The sequence below is a fragment of the Myxine glutinosa genome, chromosome 2, assembly GCF_964187855.1.
Source record: "Myxine glutinosa chromosome 2, kmMyxGlut1.1, whole genome shotgun sequence".
Lineage (NCBI taxonomy): Eukaryota > Metazoa > Chordata > Myxini > Myxiniformes > Myxinidae > Myxine > Myxine glutinosa.
This window is the reverse complement of record NC_136262.1, coordinates 113296181-113316006: the sequence shown is the minus strand read 5'-3', so window position 1 is coordinate 113316006 and position 19826 is coordinate 113296181. Positions and strand designations below refer to the sequence as shown.

The window sequence follows — 19826 nt, the reverse complement described above, 5'->3', positions numbered from 1 at the left end:
TGTGATTAAATGGACACAAGTTGTTGTTCCAAGTAAATGGACTAATGGCTTTCCATTCAACAACAACAACAACAACAACAACAACAACAACAACAACAACATGCATTTAAAGGCCATTTTCCCTGCTAGAGCGGGGGTTAGCCTTGCGATCCCCATGACAATCTTCTCCATTTTGCTCTATTTTCTGCATCTCTCCTTGTTAACCCCCTTGCCCGCATTTCTTCTTCCACCATCTTTAGCCAAGTCTTTCTCGGTCTTCCCCGTCATCTACTTCCTTCAACATTCATTTCCATCACTTCTCAACCAGCCACTTTCATCCTTCCTCAACACATGACCAAACCATCTCAACCAGTTCCTCTTCACAGCATCAATCACAGGCTCTATTCCCATCATCTTTCGTAATTCATCATTTGTCTTCCTCTCTCGGCGGGTGAAGTACCAACCGAGAATGAAGGTGTGGAGGTTGAAAGAGGTGACAGTAAGGGAGGCATTAAAAGAGAGGCTGAGTAGGGTAGAGGATGATGTGGTTGAGCTTGAAAGTGGTTGGATTAACCGCCCGAAAACCTTTGCTGAGGAGAGGCAAAGGCTGCAAAGGTTTTCTGGCAGGTACACAAACATTCGGCCGCATGGTGTCGCCTTCACGAGCTAACCTTCATTTTTATACGCTTGTCAAGTGTCAATGTCAATGTGTGTCATGCCTGGTGTTGGCTTAGCGGTTAGGGTGCCGGCTTGGGATCCTAGGATCCTGGGTTCGAATCCCGGTCGATCGCTGAATTAACGCCAGGGGGGTTGACTCAGCCTGTCATCCTTCCGAGGTCGGCAAATTGAGTACCAGCTTGCTGGGATGAATGATCCCGGTGTGTACCCCGGTTTAGAATAGGTACACCGTATCCCTGCGCATCGTAAGAGGCGACTAAGGGTTGGCGTCAGGAAGGGCATCCGGCCATAAAAACATTGCCTCAAACAGGGAACCATGATTGTCATTGGGCCCGCAAGGCTAACCCCTGCTCTCGCAGGGAAAATGGCCATAAAAACGATCATTCATTCATTCATTCATTTCAAGTGATATTTCCTTCCCAGGTGCCATAGTAGTCATCAGGTATTAACCGCACCACAATATTTTCGGTTATTACAGTCCTTCTGCAGGTGCGACACTTTCTAATTACGAGCATCACAACCAATTGGTGTACAATATCAAAACGTGACTGTACTATGAGGATTTCATTCCTCTTTATGCATGAGATTACATTCGATAACACATTTGCGTTTTACACCTTTTTTTTCATCTTTCTGACATTTCCAATACTGTACATAAATGAGAGCAATTGTCAATTTAGTGATGGGCTTGATTCAGTCGTACAAGGGAAATTCATTTACATGATGGTTTAATTTTTGTGTGTGTGTGTGTGTGTGTGTGTGTGTGTGTGTGTGTGTGTGTGTGTGTGTGTGTGTGTGTGTGTGTGTGTGTGTGTGTGTGTGTGTGTGTGTGTGTGTGTGTGTGTGTGTGTGTGTGTGTGTGTGTGTGTGTGTGTGTGTGCGCGTGCGTCCGTGTGTCTGTCCGTCCATACAGTCACACTAATCTGGAAATGCGTGTTCAGATCAAAGTTATCCGTTTTGTGTTTTGTCCGTGTTTATATTCAAATATGCTGGTTTTAATTATCAACGTGATCACAGTACGTCTCTTATTGACAAAGGTGGTGATATTTGCTTTTGTACCCTGTTGGGCTCCGTGGATGGTTGTTTGGTACCTTTGTGCCGTGTGAAAAGACTTGCTGTACCTTGAGACTCCTCTGCTTTTCCCAGCCGTGTTGAAGTCTTGAAGAGGAAGAGGCTTCCCAAACGAGCCGCACGGCGTGTTCGCACCCACGATGATGATGGTAACCATGCACCATTAACCCTTAAACTTCAGTGATTATTTGCATTGATGTTAATAAGAATGTATTTATACGAAATTTAGTTTCACTTTGATAAAATGCCTTAAGATGCTGTGACTATCGCATGGTCCTGGGCATGTTGGGCTTTTGAACCAAGATTGCATAACGGTCATAGGTGGAATCGACCGTCCGGGGTGGAGACACTGATGTCACCCAATCCTGCAACCCATTTCCTATGGCTGTCACAATTTGGTGGTCTTCCTGTCAAATAACAAACCAAGACCAGGATGGCAACACAATGCTACTTAAACAGTTTAATGCTGATGATTATCGCTGTAAAAATACAGGAACACTTTTATTTTTATTTTTTTTAACACAAAGTCGAGTGGCTGAAATAACTAGAACACAACAAGAAGAATGGGTCAGAATATTACAGAATTTTGATTTTCATGGCATGATGGTATGAATGGTGAGTGGCAGGGGTGCCTGGCTAATGGTCAGACCAGTACTCCATCGAACTGCAGATGGAGGCCTTGTAAGTTGATAAAAGACAGATTTTCCAAGGAAAGGCTTTGCAGGATGGAGGATGCTCAGTGAGTGGCTGACTTTCCAGGCCAGTTATCTAATGTCCCCAGTCAGTGGCTGGCTTTACAGGCCAGATATATAATATCCCCAGTCAATGGCTGGTTTACAGGCCAGCTATCTGATGTCCCCAGTCAGTGGCCAGCTTTACAGGCCAGATATCGAATGTCCCCAGTCAATGGCTGATTTACAGGCCAGCTATCGAATGTCCCCAGTCAGTGGCTGGCTTTACAGGCCAGATATCTTATGTCCCCAGTCAATGGCTGGCTTTACAGGCCAGATATCTAATGTCCCCAGTCAGTGCCTGGCTTTACAGGCCGGCTATCGAATGTCCTCATTCATTGGCTGGCTTTACAGGCCAGCTATCTAATGTCCCCAGTCAATTGCTGGCTTTACAGGCCAGCTATCTAATGTCCCCAGTCAGTGGCTGGCTTTACAGGCCAGATATCTAATGTCCCCAGTCAATGGCTGGCTTTGCAGGCCAGCTATCTAATGTCCCCAGTCACTGGCTGGCTTTACAGGCCAGATATCTAATGTCCCCAGTCAGTGGCTGGTTTACAGGCCAGCTATATAATGTCCCCAGTCAGTGGCTGGCTTTACATGCCAGCTATATAATGTCCCCATTCAGTGGCTGGCTTTACAGGCCAGATATCTAATGCTTCCAGTCAGTGGCTGGCTTTACATGCCAGCTATATAATGTCCCCATTCAGTGGCTGGCTTTAAGGCCAGATATGTAATGTCCCCAGTCAATGGCTGGTTTACAGGCCAGCTATCTAATGTCCCCAGTCAGTGGCTGGCTTTACCTGCCAGCTATCTAATGTCCCCAGTCAGTGGCTGGCTTTACAGGCCAGATATCTAATGTCCCCAGTCAATGGCTGGTTTACAGGCTAGCTATATAATGTCCCCAGTCAGTGGCTGGTTTACAGGCCAGATATCTAATGTCCCCATTCAATGGCTGGTTTACAGGCCAGATATCCAATGTCCCCAGTCAGTGGCTGGCTTTACAGGCCAGATATCTAATGTCCCCATTTAGTGGCTGGCTTTACAGGCCAGATATCTAATGTCCCCAGTCAATGGCTGGTTTACAGGCCAGCTATATAATGTCCCCAGTCAATGGCTGGCTTTACAGGCCAGCTATCTTATGTCCCCAGTCAGTGATTGGCTTGACAGGCCAGATATCTAATGTCCCCAGTCAGTGACTGGCTTTACAAGCCAGATATCTAATGTCCCCAGTCAATGGCTGGCTTTACAGGCCAGCTATCTTATGTCCCCAGTCAGTGATTGGCTTGACAGACCAGATATCTAATGTCCCCAGTCAGTGACTGGCTTTACAAGCCAGATATCTAATGTCCCCAGTCAGTGGCTGGCTTTTCAGGCCAGAAATCTAATGTCCCCAGTCAATGGCTGGCTTTACAGGCCAGATATCTAATGTCCCCATTTAGTGGCTGGCTTTACAGGCCAGATATCTATTGTCCCCAGTCAATGGCTGGTTTACAGGCCAGCTATCTAATGTCCCCAGTCAGTGGCTGGCTTTTCAGGCCAGAAATCTAATGTCCCCAGTCAATGGCTGGCTTTACAGGCCAGAAATCTAATGTCCCCACTCAATGGCTGGTTTACAGGCCAGATATCGAATGTCCCCAGGCAGTGGCTGGCTTTACAGGCCAGATATCTAATGTCCCCATTTAGTGGCTGGCTTTACAGGCCAGATATCTAATGTCCCCAGTCAATGGCTGGTTTACAGGCCAGCTATCTAATGTCCCCAGTCAATGGCTGGCTTTACAGGCCAGCTATCTTATGTCCCCAGTCAGTGATTGGCTTGACAGGCCAGATATCTAATGTCCCCAGTCAGTGACTGGCTTTACAAGCCAGCTATCTAATGTCCCCAGTCAGTGACTGGCTTTACAGGCCAGCTATATAATGTCCCCAGTCAGTGGCTGGCTTGACAGGCCAGATATCTAATGTCCCCAGTCAGTGACTGGCTTGACAGGCCAGATATCTAATGTCCCCAGTCAGTGGCTGGCTTGACAGACCAGCGATCTAATGTCCCCAGTCAGTGGCTGGCTTGACAGGCCAGCTATCTAATGTCCCCAGTCAGTGGCTGGCTTTACAGGCCAGCTATCTATTGTCCCCAGTCAGTGGCTGGCTTCACAGGCCAGTTATCTAATGTCCCCAGTCAGTGACTGGCTTGACAGGCCAGCTATCTAATGTCCCCAGTCAGTGCCTGACTTTACAGGCCAGCTATATAATGTCCCCAGTCAATGGCTGGCTTTGCAGGCCAGCTATCTATTGTCCCCAGTCAGTGGCTGGCTTCACAGGCCAGTTATCTAATGTCCCCAGTCAGTGACTGGCTTGACAGGCCAGCTATCTAATGTCCCCAGTCAGTGGCTGGCTTTACAGGCCAGCTATCTATTGTCCCCAGTCAGTGGCTGGCTTCACAGGCCAGTTATCTAATGTCCCCAGTCAGTGACTGGCTTGACAGGCCAGCTATCTAATGTCCCCAGTCAGTGGCTGGCTTTACAGGCCAGACATCTAATGTCCCCAGGCAATGGCTGGCTTTGCAGGCCAGCTATCTAATGTCCCCAGTCACTGGCTGGCTTTACATGCTAGCTATATAATGTCCCCAGTCAGTGGCTGGCTTTACAGGCCAGATATCTAATGTCCCCAGTCAATGGCTGGTTTACAGGCCAGCTATCTGATGTCCCCAGTCAGTGGCTGGCTTTACAGGCCAGATATCGAATGTCCCCAGTCAATGGCTGGTTTACAGGCCAGCTATCTAATGTCCCCAGTCAGTGGCTGGCTTTACAGGCCAGATATGTAATGTCCCCAGTCAATGGCTGGCTTTACAGGCCAGATATCTAATGTCCCCAGTCAGTGCCTGGCTTTACAGGCCAGCTATCTAATGTCCCCAGTCAGTGGCTGGCTTTACAGGCCTGATATCTAATGTCCCCAGTCAATGGCTGGTTTTACAGGCCAGATATCTAATGTCCCCAGTCAGTGGCTGGCTTTACAGGCCAGATATCTAATGTCCCCAGTCAGTGCCTGGCTTTACAGGCCAGCTATCTAATGTCCTCATTCATTGGCTGGCTTTACAGGCCAGCTATCTAATGTCCCCAGTCAATGGCTGGCTTTACAGGCCAGATATCTAATGTCCCCAGTCAGTGGCTGGCTTTACAGGCCAGATATCTAATGTCCCCAGTCAGTGGCTGGTTTACAGGCCAGCTATATAATGTCCCCAGTCAGTGGCTGGTTTACAGGCCAGCTATATAATGTCTCCAGTCAGTGGCTGGCTTTACATGCCAGCTATATAATGTCCCCATTCAGTGGCTGGCTTTACAGGCCAGATATCTAATGTCCCCAGTCAATGGCTGGTTTACTGGCTAGCTATATAATGTCCCCAGTCAATGGCTGGTTTACAGGCCAGCTATCGAATGTCCCCAGTCAGTGGCTGGCTTTACAGGCCAGATATCTTATGTCCCCACTCAATGGCTGGCTTTACAGGCCAGATATCTAATGTCCCCAGTCAGTGCCTGGCTTTACAGGCCGGCTATCGAATGTCCTCATTCATTGGCTGGCTTTACAGGCCAGCTATCTAATGTCCCCAGTCAATTGCTGGCTTTACAGGCCAGCTATCTAATGTCCCCAGTCAGTGGCTGGCTTGACAGGCCAGATATCTAATGTCCCCAGTCAATGGCTGGCTTTGCAGGCCAGCTATCTAATGTCCCCAGTCACTGGCTGGCTTTACAGGCCAGCTATCTAATGTCCCCAGTCAATTGCTGGCTTTACAGGCCAGCTATCTAATGTCCCCAGTCAGTGGCTGGCTTGACAGGCCAGATATCTAATGTCCCCAGTCAATGGCTGGCTTTGCAGGCCAGCTATCTAATGTCCCCAGTCACTGGCTGGCTTTACAGGCCAGATATCTAATGTCCCCAGTCAGTGGCTGGTTTACAGGCCAGCTATATAATGTCACCAGTCAGTGGCTGGCTTTACATGCCAGCTATATAATGTCCCCATTCAGTGGCTGGCTTTACAGGCCAGATATCTAATGCTTCCAGTCAGTGGCTGGCTTTACATGCCAGCTATATAATGTCCCCATTCAGTGGCTGGCTTTAAGGCCAGATATGTAATGTTCCCAGTCAATGGCTGGTTTACAGGCCAGCTATCTAATGTCCCCAGTCAGTGGCTGGCTTTACCTGCCAGCTATCTAATGTCCCCAGTCAGTGGCTGGCTTTACAGGCCAGATATCTAATGTCCCCAGTCAATGGCTGGTTTACAGGCTAGCTATATAATGTCCCCAGTCAGTGGCTGGTTTACAGGCCAGATATCTAATGTCGCCATTCAATGGCTGGTTTACAGGCCAGATATCTAATGTCCCCAGTCAGTGGCTGGCTTTACAGGCCAGATATCTAATGTCCCCATTTAGTGGCTGGCTTTACAGGCCAGATATCTAATGTCCCCAGTCAATGGCTGGTTTACAGGCCAGCTATATAATGTCCCCAGTCAATGGCTGGCTTTACAGGCCAGCTATCTTATGTCCCCAGTCAGTGATTGGCTTGACAGGCCAGATATCTAATGTCCCCAGTCAGTGACTGGCTTTACAAGCCAGATATCTAATGTCCCCAGTCAGTGGCTGGCTTTTCAGGCCAGAAATCTAATGTCCCCAGTCAATGGCTGGCTTTACAGGCCAGAAATCTAATGTCCCCAGTCAATGGCTGGTTTGCAGGCCAGATATCGAATGTCCCCAGGCAGTGGCTGGCTTTACAGGCCAGATATCTAATGTCCCCATTTAGTGGCTGGCTTTACAGGCCAGCTATATAATGTCCCTAGTCAGTGACTGGCTTTACAGGCCAGATATCTAATGTCCCCAGTCAATGGCTGGCTTTACAGGCCAGATATCTAATGTCCCCAGTCAGTGCCTGGCTTTACAGGCCGGCTATCGAATGTCCTCATTCATTGGCTGGCTTTACAGGCCAGCTATCTAATGTCCCCAGTCAATTGCTGGCTTTACAGGCCAGCTATCTAATGTCCCCAGTCAGTGGCTGGCTTTACAGGCCAGATATCTAATGTCCCCAGTCAATGGCTGGCTTTGCCGGCCAGCTATCTAATGTCCCCAGTCACTGGCTGGCTTTACAGGCCAGATATCTAATGTCCCCAGTCAGTGGCTGGTTTACAGGCCAGCTATATAATGTCCCCAGTCAGTGGCTGGCTTTACATGCCAGCTATATAATGTCCCCATTCAGTGGCTGGCTTTACAGGCCAGATATCTAATGCTTCCAGTCAGTGGCTGGCTTTACATGCCAGCTATATAATGTCCCCATTCAGTGGCGGGCTTTAAGGCCAGATATGTAATGTCCCCAGTCAATGGCTGGTTTACAGGCCAGCTATCTAATGTCCCCAGTCAGTGGCTGGCTTTACCTGCCAGCTATCTAATGTCCCCAGTCAGTGGCTGGCTTTACAGGCCAGATATCTAATGTCCCCAGTCAATGGCTGGTTTACAGGCTAGCTATATAATGTCCCCAGTCAGTGGCTGGTTTACAGGCCAGATATCTAATGTCCCCATTCAATGGCTGGTTTACAGGCCAGATATCCAATGTCCCCAGTCAGTGGCTGGCTTTACAGGCCAGATATCTAATGTCCCCATTTAGTGGCTGGCTTTACAGGCCAGATATCTAATGTCCCCAGTCAATGGCTGGTTTACAGGCCAGCTATATAATGTCCCCAGTCAATGGCTGGCTTTACAGGCCAGCTATCTTATGTCCCCAGTCAGTGATTGGCTTGACAGGCCAGATATCTAATGTCCCCAGTCAGTGACTGGCTTTACAAGCCAGATATCTAATGTCCCCAGTCAATGGCTGGCTTTACAAGCCAGCTATCTTATGTCCCCAGTCAGTGATTGGCTTGACAGGCCAGATATCTAATGTCCCCAGTCAGTGACTGGCTTTACAAGCCAGATATCTAATGTCCCCAGTCAGTGGCTGGCTTTTCAGGCCAGAAATCTAATGTCCCCACTCAATGGCTGGTTTACAGGCCAGATATCGAATGTCCCCAGGCAGTGGCTGGCTTTACAGGCCAGATATCTAATGTCCCCAGTCAATGGCTGGTTTACAGGCCAGCTATCTAATGTCCCCAGTCAGTGGCTGGTTTACAGGCCAGCTATCTAATGTCCCCAGTCAGTGGCTGGCTTTTCAGGCCAGAAATCTAATGTCCCCAGTCAATGGCTGGCTTTACAGGCCAGAAATCTAATGTCCCCACTCAATGGCTGGTTTACAGGCCAGATATCGAATGTCCCCAGGCAGTGGCTGGCTTTACAGGCCAGATATCTAATGTCCCCATTTAGTGGCTGGCTTTACAGGCCAGATATCTAATGTCCCCAGTCAATGGCTGGTTTACAGGCCAGCTATCTAATGTCCCCAGTCAATGGCTGGCTTTACAGGCCAGCTATCTTATGTCCCCAGTCAGTGATTGGCTTGACAGGCCAGATATCTAATGTCCCCAGTCAGTGACTGGCTTTACAAGCCAGCTATCTAATGTCCCCAGTCAGTGACTGGCTTTACAGGCCAGCTATATAATGTCCCCAGTCAGTGGCTGGCTTGACAGGCCAGCTATCTAATGTCCCCAGTCAGTGGCTGGCTTTACAGGCCAGCTATCTATTGTCCCCAGTCAGTGGCTGGCTTCACAGGCCAGTTATCTAATGTCCCCAGTCAGTGACTGGCTTGACAGGCCAGCGATCTAATGTCCCCAGTCAGTGGCTGGCTTGACAGGCCAGCTATCTAATGTCCCCAGTCAGTGGCTGGCTTTACAGGCCAGCTATCTATTGTCCCCAGTCAGTGGCTGGCTTCACAGGCCAGTTATCTAATGTCCCCAGTCAGTGACTGGCTTGACAGGCCAGCTATCTAATGTCCCCAGTCAGTGCCTGACTTTACAGGCCAGCTATATAATGTCCCCAGTCAATGGCTGGCTTTGCAGGCCAGCTATCTATTGTCCCCAGTCAGTGGCTGGCTTCACAGGCCAGTTATCTAATGTCCCCAGTCAGTGACTGGCTTGACAGGCCAGCTATCTAATGTCCCCAGTCAGTGCCTGGCTTTACAGGCCAGCTATCTATTGTCCCCAGTCAGTGGCTGGCTTCACAGGCCAGTTATCTTATGTCCCCAGTCAGTGACTGGCTTGACAGGCCAGCTATCTAATGTCCCCAGTCAGTGGCTGGCTTTACAGGCCAGACATCTAATGTCCCCAGGCAATGGCTGGCTTTGCAGGCCAGCTATCTAATGTCCCCAGTCACTGGCTGGCTTTACATGCTAGCTATATAATGTCCCCAGTCAGTGGCTGGCTTTACAGGCCAGATATCTAATGTCCCCAGTCAATGGCTGGTTTACAGGCCAGCTATCTGATGTCCCCAGTCAGTGGCTGGCTTTACAGGCCAGATATCGAATGTCCCCAGTCAATGGCTGGCTTTACAGGCCAGATATCTAATGTCCCCAGTCAGTGCCTGGCTTTACAGGCCAGCTATCTAATGTCCCCAGTCAGTGGCTGGCTTTACAGGCCTGATATCTAATGTCCCCAGTCAATGGCTGGTTTTACAGGCCAGATATCTAATGTCCCCAGTCAGTGGCTGGCTTTACAGGCCAGATATCTAATGTCCCCAGTCAGTGCCTGGCTTTACAGGCCAGCTATCTAATGTCCTCATTCATTGGCTGGCTTTACAGGCCAGCTATCTAATGTCCCCAGTCAATGGCTGGCTTTACAGGCCAGCTATCTAATGTCCCCAGTCAGTGGCTGGCTTTACAGGCCAGATATCTAATGTCCCCAGTCAGTGGCTGGTTTACAGGCCAGCTATATAATGTCCCCAGTCAGTGGCTGGTTTACAGGCCAGCTATATAATGTCTCCAGTCAGTGGCTGGCTTTACATGCCAGCTATATAATGTCCCCATTCAGTGGCTGGCTTTACAGGCCAGATATCTAATGTCCCCAGTCAATGGCTGGTTTACTGGCTAGCTATATAATGTCCCCAGTCAATGGCTGGTTTACAGGCCAGCTATCGAATGTCCCCAGTCAGTGGCTGGCTTTACAGGCCAGATATCTTATGTCCCCACTCAATGGCTGGCTTTACAGGCCAGATATCTAATGTCCCCAGTCAGTGCCTGGCTTTACAGGCCGGCTATCGAATGTCCTCATTCATTGGCTGGCTTTACAGGCCAGCTATCTAATGTCCCCAGTCAATTGCTGGCTTTACAGGCCAGCTATCTAATGTCCCCAGTCAGTGGCTGCCTTGACAGGCCAGATATCTAATGTCCCCAGTCAATGGCTGGCTTTGCAGGCCAGCTATCTAATGTCCCCAGTCACTGGCTGGCTTTACAGGCCAGATATCTAATGTCCCCAGTCAGTGGCTGGTTTACAGGCCAGCTATATAATGTCACCAGTCAGTGGCTGGCTTTACATGCCAGCTATCTAATGTCCCCAGTCAGTGGCTGGCTTTACAGGCCAGATATGTAATGTCCCCAGTCAATGGCTGGCTTTACAGGCCAGATATCTAATGTCCCCAGTCAGTGCCTGGCTTTACAGGCCAGCTATCTAATGTCCCCAGTCAGTGGCTGGCTTTACAGGCCTGATATCTAATGTCCCCAGTCAATGGCTGGTTTTACAGGCCAGATATCTAATGTCCCCAGTCAGTGGCTGGCTTTACAGGCCAGATATCTAATGTCCCCAGTCAGTGCCTGGCTTTACAGGCCAGCTATCTAATGTCCTCATTCATTGGCTGGCTTTACAGGCCAGCTATCTAATGTCCCCAGTCAATGGCTGGCTTTACAGGCCAGCTATCTAATGTCCCCAGTCGGTGGCTGGCTTTACAGGCCAGATATCTAATGTCCCCAGTCAGTGGCTGGTTTACAGGCCAGCTATATAATGTCCCCAGTCAGTGGCTGGTTTACAGGCCAGCTATATAATGTCTCCAATCAGTGGCTGGCTTTACATGCCAGCTATATAATGTCCCCATTCAGTGGCTGGCTTTACAGGCCAGATATCTAATGTCCCCAGTCAATGGCTGGTTTACTGGCTAGCTATATAATGTCCCCAGTCAATGGCTGGTTTACAGGCCAGCTATCGAATGTCCCCAGTCAGTGGCTGGCTTTACAGGCCAGATATCTTATGTCCCCACTCAATGGCTGGCTTTACAGGCCAGATATCTAATGTCCCCAGTCAGTGCCTGGCTTTACAGGCCGGCTATCGAATGTCCTCATTCATTGGCTGGCTTTACAGGCCAGCTATCTAATGTCCCCAGTCAATTGCTGGCTTTACAGGCCAGCTATCTAATGTCCCCAGTCAGTGGCTGGCTTGACAGGCCAGATATCTAATGTCCCCAGTCAATGGCTGGCTTTGCAGGCCAGCTATCTAATGTCCCCAGTCACTGGCTGGCTTTACAGGCCAGATATCTAATGTCCCCAGTCAGTGGCTGGTTTACAGGCCAGCTATATAATGTCACCAGTCAGTGGCTGGCTTTTCATGCCAGCTATATAATGTCCCCATTCAGTGGCTGGCTTTACAGGCCAGATATCTCATGCTTCCAGTCAGTGGCTGGCTTTACATGCCAGCTATATAATGTCCCCATTCAGTGGCTGGCTTTAAGGCCAGATATGTAATGTTCCCAGTCAATGGCTGGTTTACAGGCCAGCTATCTAATGTCCCCAGTCAGTGGCTGGCTTTACCTGCCAGCTATCTAATGTCCCCAGTCAGTGGCTGGCTTTACAGGCCAGATATCTAATGTCCCCAGTCAATGGCTGGTTTACAGGCTAGCTATATAATGTCCCCAGTCAGTGGCTGGTTTACAGGCCAGATATCTAATGTCCCCATTCAATGGCTGGTTTACAGGCCAGATATCTAATGTCCCCAGTCAGTGGCTGGCTTTACAGGCCAGATATCTAATGTCCCCATTTAGTGGCTGGCTTTACAGGCCAGATATCTAATGTCCCCAGTCAATGGCTGGTTTACAGGCCAGCTATATAATGTCCCCAGTCAATGGCTGGCTTTACAGGCCAGCTATCTTATGTCCCCAGTCAGTGATTGGCTTGACAGGCCAGATATCTAATGTCCCCAGTCAGTGACTGGCTTTACAAGCCAGATATCTAATGTCCCCAGTCAGTGGCTGGCTTTTCAGGCCAGAAATCTTATGTCCCCAGTCAATGGCTGGCTTTACAGGCCAGAAATCTAATGTCCCCAGTCAATGGCTGGTTTACAGGCCAGATATCGAATGTCCCCAGGCAGTGGCTGGCTTTACAGGCCAGATATCTAATGTCCCCATTTAGTGGCTGGCTTTACAGGCCAGCTATATAATGTCCCTAGTCAGTGACTGGCTTTACAGGCCAGATATCTAATGTCCCCAGTCAATGGCTGGTTTACAGGCCAGCTATATAATGTCCCCAGTCAATGGCTGGCTTTACAGGCCAGCTATCTTATGTCCCCAGTCAGTGATTGGCTTGACAGGCCAGATATCTAATGTCCCCAGTCAGTGACTGGCTTTACAAGCCAGCTATCTAATGTCCCCAGTCAGTGACTGGCTTTACAGGCCAGCTATATAATGTCCCCAGTCAGTGGCTGGCTTGACAGGCCAGTTATCTAATGTCCCCAGTCAGTGACTGGCTTGACAGGCCAGATATCTAATGTCCCCAGTCAGTGGCTGGCTTGACAGACCAGCTATCTAATGTCCCCAGTCAGTGCCTGGCTTTACAGGCCAGCTATCTAATGTCCCCAGTCAGTGGCTGGCTTTACAGGCCAGATATCGAATGTCCCCAGTCAATGGCTGGTTTACAGGCCAGCTATCTAATGTCCCCAGTCAGTGGCTGGCTTTACAGGCCAGATATCTAATGTCCCCAGTCAATGGCTGGCTTTACAGGCCAGATATCTAATGTCCCCAGTCAGTGCCTGGCTTTACAGGCCAGCTATCTAATGTCCCCAGTCAGTGGCTGGCTTTACAGGCCAGATATCTAATGTCCCCAGTCAATGGCTGGTTTTACAGGCCAGATATCTAATGTCCCCAGTCAGTGGCTGGCTTTACAGGCCAGATATCTAATGTCCCCAGTCAGTGCCTGGCTTTACAGGCCAGCTATTTAATGTCCTCATTCATTGGCTGGCTTTACAGGCCAGCTATCTAATGTCCCCAGTCAATGGCTGGCTTTACAGGCCAGCTATCTAATGTCCCCAGTCAATGGCTGGTTTACAGGCCAGCTATATAATGTCCCCAGTCAGTGGCTGGCTTTACAGGCCAGATATCTAATGTCCCCAGTCAGTGGCTGGTTTACAGGCCAGCTATATAATGTCCCCAGTCAGTGGCTGGCTTTACATGCCAGCTATATAATGTCCCCATTCAGTGGCTGGCTTTACAGGCCAGATATCTAATGTCCCCAGTCAATGGCTGGTTTACAGGCTAGCTATATAATGTCCCCAGTCAGTGGCTGGTTTACAGGCCAGATATCTAATGTCCCCATTCAATGGCTGGTTTACAGGCCAGATATCTAATGTCCCCATTTAGTGGCTGGCTTTACAGGCCAGAAATCTAATGTCTCCAGTCAATGGCTGGTTTACAGGCCAGATATCTAATGTCCCCAGTCAATGGCTGGCTTTACAGGCCAGCTATATAATGTCCCCAGTCAGTGACTGGCTTTACAGGCCAGATATCTAATGTCCCCAGTCAATGGCTGGCTTTACAGGCCAGCTATATAATGTCCCCAGTCAGTGACTGGCTTTACAGGCCAGATATCTAATGTCCCCAGTCAATGGCTGGTTTACAGGCCAGCTATCTAATGTCCCCAGTCAGTGGCTGGCTTTAAAGGCCAGATATCTAATGTCCCCATTTAGTGGCTGGCTTTACAGTCCAGATATCTAATGTCCCCAGTCAATGGCTGGCTTTACTGGCCAGCTATATAATGTCCCCAGTCAGTGACTGGCTTTACAGGCCAGATATCTAATGTCCCCAGTCAATAGCTGGTTTACAGGCCAGCTATCTAATGTCCCCAGTCAATGGCTGGCTTTACAGGCCAGCTATCTTATGTCCCCAGTCAGTGATTGGCTTGACAGGTCAGATATCTAATGTCCCCAGTCAGTGACTGGCTTTACAAGCCAGCTATCTAATGTCCCCAGTCAGTGGCTGGTTTACAGGCCAGATATCTAATGTCCCCATTCAATGGCTGGTTTACAGGCCAGATATCTAATGTCCCCAGTCAGTGGCTGGCTTTACAGGCCAGATATCTAATGTCCCCATTTAGTGGCTGGCTTTACAGGCCAGAAATCTAATGTCTCCAGTCAATGGCTGGTTTACAGGCCAGCTATCTAATGTCCCCAGTCAATGGCTGGCTTTACAGGCCAGCTATCTTATGTCCCCAGTCAGTGATTGGCTTGACAGGCCAGATATCTAATGTCCCCAGTCAGTGACTGGCTTTACAAGCCAGCTATCTAATGTCCCCAGTCAGTGACTGGCTTGACAGGCCAGATATATAATGTCCCCAGTCAGTGGCTGGCTTGACAGGCCAGTTATCTAATGTCCCCAGTCAGTGGCTGGCTTTACAGGCCAGATATATCATGTCCCCAGTTAGTGGCTGGCTTTACAGGCCAGCTATCTAATGTCCCCAGTCAGTGGCTGGCTTTGCAGGCCAGATATCTAATGTCCCCAGTCAGTGGCTGGCTTTACAGGCCAGATATCTAATGTCCCCAGTCAGTGGCTGGCTTGACAGGCCAGTTATCTAATGTCCCCAGTCAGTGGTTTGGCTTTACAGGCCAGATATATCATGTCCCCAGTCAGTGGCTGGCTTTGCAGGCCAGATATCTAATGTCCCCAGTCAGTGGCTGGCTTTACAGGCCAGATATCTAATGTCCCCAGTCAGTGGCTGGCTTTACAGGCCAGCTATCTGATGTCCCCAGTCAGTGGCTGGCTTTACATGCCAGATATCTAATGTCCCCAGTCAATGGCTGGTTTACAGGCCAGCTATCTAATGTCCCCAGTCAATGGCTGGCTTTACAGGCCAGATATCTAATGTCCCCAGTCAGTGGCTGGCTTTACAGGCCAGATATATCATGTCCCCAGTCAGTGGCTGGCTTTACAGGCCAGCTATCTAATGTCCCCAGTCAGTGGCTGGCTTTGCAGGCCAGATATCTAATGTCCCCAGTCAGTGGCTGGCTTTACAGGCCAGATATCTAATGTCCCCAGTCAGTGGCTGGCTTTACAGGCCAGATATCTAATGTCCCCAGTCAGTGGCTGGCGTTACAGGCCAGATATATAATGTCCCCAGTCAGTGGCTGGCTTTGCAGGCCAGATATCTAATGTCCCCAGTCAGTGGCTGGCTTTACAGGCCAGCTATCTAATGTCCCCAGTCAGTGCCTGGCTTTTACAGGCCAGCTTTCTAATGTCCTCATTCATTGGCTGGCTTTACAGGCCAGCTATCTAATGTCCCCAGTCAATGGCTGGCTTTACAGGCCAGCTATCTTATGTCCCCAGTCAATGTCTGGCTTTACAGGCCAGATATCTAATGTCCCCAGTCAGTGGCTGGCTTTACAGGCCAAATATCTAATGTCCCCAGTCAATGGCTGGCTTTACAGGCCAGATATCTAATGTTCCCAGTCAGTGGCTGGCTTTACAGGCCAGATATCTAATGTCCCCAGTCAGTGGCTGGCTTTACAGGCCAGATATCTAATGTCCCCAGTCAGTGGCTGGCTTTACAGGCCAAATATCTAATGTCCCCAGTCAATGGCTGGCTTTACAGGCCAGATATCTAATGTCCCCAGTCAGTGGCTGGCTTTACAGGCCAGATATCTAATGTCCCCAGTCAGTGGCTGGCTTTACAGGCCAGATATCTAATGTCCCCAGTCAGTGGCTGGCTTTGCAGGCCAGATATCTAATGTCCCCAGTCAGTGGCTGGCTTTGCAGGCCAGATATCTAATGTCCCCAGTCAGTGGCTGGCTTTACAGGCCAGATATCTAATGTCCCCAGTCAGTGGCTGGCTTTACAGGCCAGATACAGTGCATTCAGAAAGTATTGAGACCCCTTCACTTTTTTCACATTTTGTAATGTTGCAGCCTTATGCTGAAATCGTTTAAATTCATTTTTTCCCTCATCAATCTACACCCAATACCCCATAATGACAAAAAGAAAACAGGATTTTATAAAGTTTTGCAGATTTATTAAAAAGAAAAAAACTGAAATATCACATTTCTCATAAGTATTCAGACCCTTTGCTATAACACTTGAAATTTAGCTCAGGTGCCTCCCATTTCTCTTGATCATCTTTGAGATGTTTCTACACCTTGATTGGAGTCCACCTGTGGTAAATTCAATTGATTGGACACGATTTGGAAAGGCACACACCTGTCTATATAAGGTCTTACAGCTGACAATGCATATCAAAGCAAAAACCAAGCCATGAGGTCGAAGGAACTGCCTGCAGAGCTCAGAGACAGGATTGTGTTGAGGCACAGATCTAGGGAAAACCTTCTGCAAAACTTTCTAAAATGCCTGTTTTCTCTTTGTCATTATGGGGTATTGAGTGTAGATTGATGAGGGAAAAAATGAATTTAAACTGTTTCAGCATGAGGCTGCAACATAACGAAATGTGAAAAAAGTGAAGGGGTCTGAATACTTTCTGAATGCACTGTATCTAATGTCCCCAGTCAGTGGCTGGCTTTACAGGCCAGCTATCTAATGTCATTCCTCCATTAACATCTGGACCACATTTTTATTATTCACAGAATATATATCCAAATGTGGCATTTGCAACGAAAACTATAAAAAGGTTTTTTTTCGCACCTTGCTATGTAAAGAAATAATGAGCTTTTACCACAGTGTGAGATAATTACATGATCTACCAGTTCATATAATATATTTGATGCAAACACTGCAATGCAGTTTCAGATCCAGCACATGCATTGGTCGATAAATTATTCATTATATTTACTTGATTCTTTCACCCCTCTTTTCCAGGGAAACCCACCCCACCTCCTCATTCTTCATTCTTGGGTTCTTTGCACCCTTCTCGTTGGGCTCACCCTCCCTCACCACACCCACCGTCGCCTTCACCCTCACCATCACCCACCACTCCTCCAGGTCCCCCTCCTGCACCCATGGAGAGTGGCCGTGGCAACACTGCGTTGAGGATAACGGGTACAAGGGACACTGGGAGTGGCAGTAGGTAGGTTATCAAGATTATTAATTACAATACTTTATCATCAACCTGTGAAAAGTGGGATGTACCTTTCAAATGTTTGCCTGGTTAATTTTATGCATACCTGAGTCATTATGCTTTCGGGTTGTCCATCGGTTCCGGTTCGTGCGTCTGTCATATGTTTTCGTTGCTGAGATAACTTAAGAATGGCTGAAGGGATCCAAGTCAAACTTGGTACGAGTATGTATAATGATGTAAAGATTAACTGATTTTGGTGTCACGATGTCGTAGACCAAAGGTCAGAGGTCATATTAGGTAAAATCTTGTTACCACGATAACTTGTGAACCAGTGATGGGATTCTGACCAAACTTGGTACAAGTATGCTTTTTAATGTAAAGATGAACTGATTTGATTTTTGGTTTAAGAGGTCAAAGTCTGTAAAAGGTTTATCACTTGAGAACGGCTGAAGAAATCTCATTCAAACTTGATTACAGGTATGTATAATGATGTAAATATCAACTGATTAGATTTTGAGGCCAAAGGTCAAATGTCAGACATTCCATCAGGTAAAAATTGTTACCGAGCTAACTTGTGAACCAGACATGGGATTTTCACCAAACCTAGTATAATTGTATATTTAATTATTTATTATGATGCAAAGATAAACTGATTCAATTTTGGGGCAAGAGGTCAAAGGTCATAGGTCATGTTAAGTAAAAATTATTTTGCCATGCCAATTTGTGAACCAGTGATGGGATTTTGAACAAACTTTGTATAATTATATATGATGCCAAGATGATCTGATTAGATTTTTGAGTGAACAGGTCAAAGGTCAAATGTCATGTTAAGTAAAATTATGTTGCCGTGTCAACTTGTGCATAAGTGATTGCATTTTAACCAAACTTGGTATAAGTACATATTATGATGCAAAGATGAACTGATTATATTTTGGCAGCAAAAGTGAGGAGTGAGTTGATTTTGCTGAGGTCATAGGTCATGTCAGGTAAAAAAAAAAGTGACATTTGAGAATAGCTGAATGGATTTAAATCAAACCTGGTACAGGTATGTATAATGATGCAATAATGTGGGCAGAGGCATATCGGTCGACGTCGTGACGTTGAAGAGTGTCGTTCTCGTTCTTTAAGCATCAGACAAACACAGCCGTTTACCTTTGGGGAGTTGATCAAACTTCCCTGAGAGCTCGGGCTGCTGGCAATAACATATTGGATTGTCTTATCTCTAAAAGGAAATGTATATGTTCCATTAGCCTTGTATTCGATCTCCTGCGGCTTTTTTATTTTATGGCATTTTGCTGCTTTCATTTTGTCGTTATTAGCATTTTGCATCAAAACTTGCAGCTTGTGCTGCTTTTACCACTCTATATGTAGAATGAAGATCGAGCTTTGCTCGTGAAGGCTAGCGTCTATCTGCATTGGCAGACAGGCGGAAACAAAAGGATGAAATCAACAGGACATTGACTGAGATGTACTAACCACCGTGGGTAGCAAGGAGGTGACATTTCAATAGTTGGCCATACATCGTATCGAAAGAGCAGTTCTGATGAAAGGTTAACGCTCAACGTCAGGTTCTCGTTGCTTCCCATGGTGGTTTGCTTATCTCGATCAACATCCTGGTGAATCCATCCACCGCTTACCTCTCCAGTTGGTGTGTTGCGGAATCAGTCTTATTAAAATTGGCGTTTTGCCGATGTGGTTGCTCGGGTTGAAAACGGAAAGATTAATATGAATGCAGGACCATGAATGGCTTTTTCCAAGTGTTGCTTGTTCACGGCACAGTTGCAGGGATATGTAAAGTTTTACGTTTAGGAAAAGTATCAGAGCCCATGTTATGGCAACGAAACACTTTGAAGTCTGCACACAATTGTAAGAACACGTGATTGATATAAAATTGTGCTGCACGTATTTTGATGATGCCAATAGATCGTGCAAACTTGTATTGGCTGTAGGGAGAGGGTGAGGCTGTGGGTGAAAGAACAGGCCACCAGCTTCCTGTCGCGCTTTCCCTCACCACCTCTGGAGAGAGGAATCGACACTCAACCTCATGGCCTTCTTCCCCGACTCACGCGTGCTGCAACCCGTCTTTCCCAGGTTTTTCCCTTCGTTTGTTGAATCACATTTTTACGATTGTATGTCTTTTGTATGAATTTCCTCGAGTCATTATCCCTCTTGGCCACTTCATTCAATTCGTACTTCTTGCAATTAAACTCACATCGCC

General features: G+C 47.8%; 1 protein-coding gene across 4 annotated transcripts in view; it reads left to right on the top strand.

Moving 5' to 3' along the window:
• Positions 1–19826, top strand: part of TRIP12 (thyroid hormone receptor interactor 12) — a 127409-nt gene that overhangs the window by 58841 nt on the left and 48742 nt on the right. For all 4 annotated transcript variants that reach the window (XM_078771433.1, XM_068107428.2, XM_078771434.1 and 1 more), the window contains 3 exons: positions 1804–1877; positions 17410–17617; positions 19558–19699. In XM_078771433.1, the coding sequence (XP_078627559.1) occupies positions 1804–1877; positions 17410–17617; positions 19558–19699 (424 nt within the window). The remainder of the gene's footprint in view (positions 1–1803; positions 1878–17409; positions 17618–19557; positions 19700–19826) is intronic.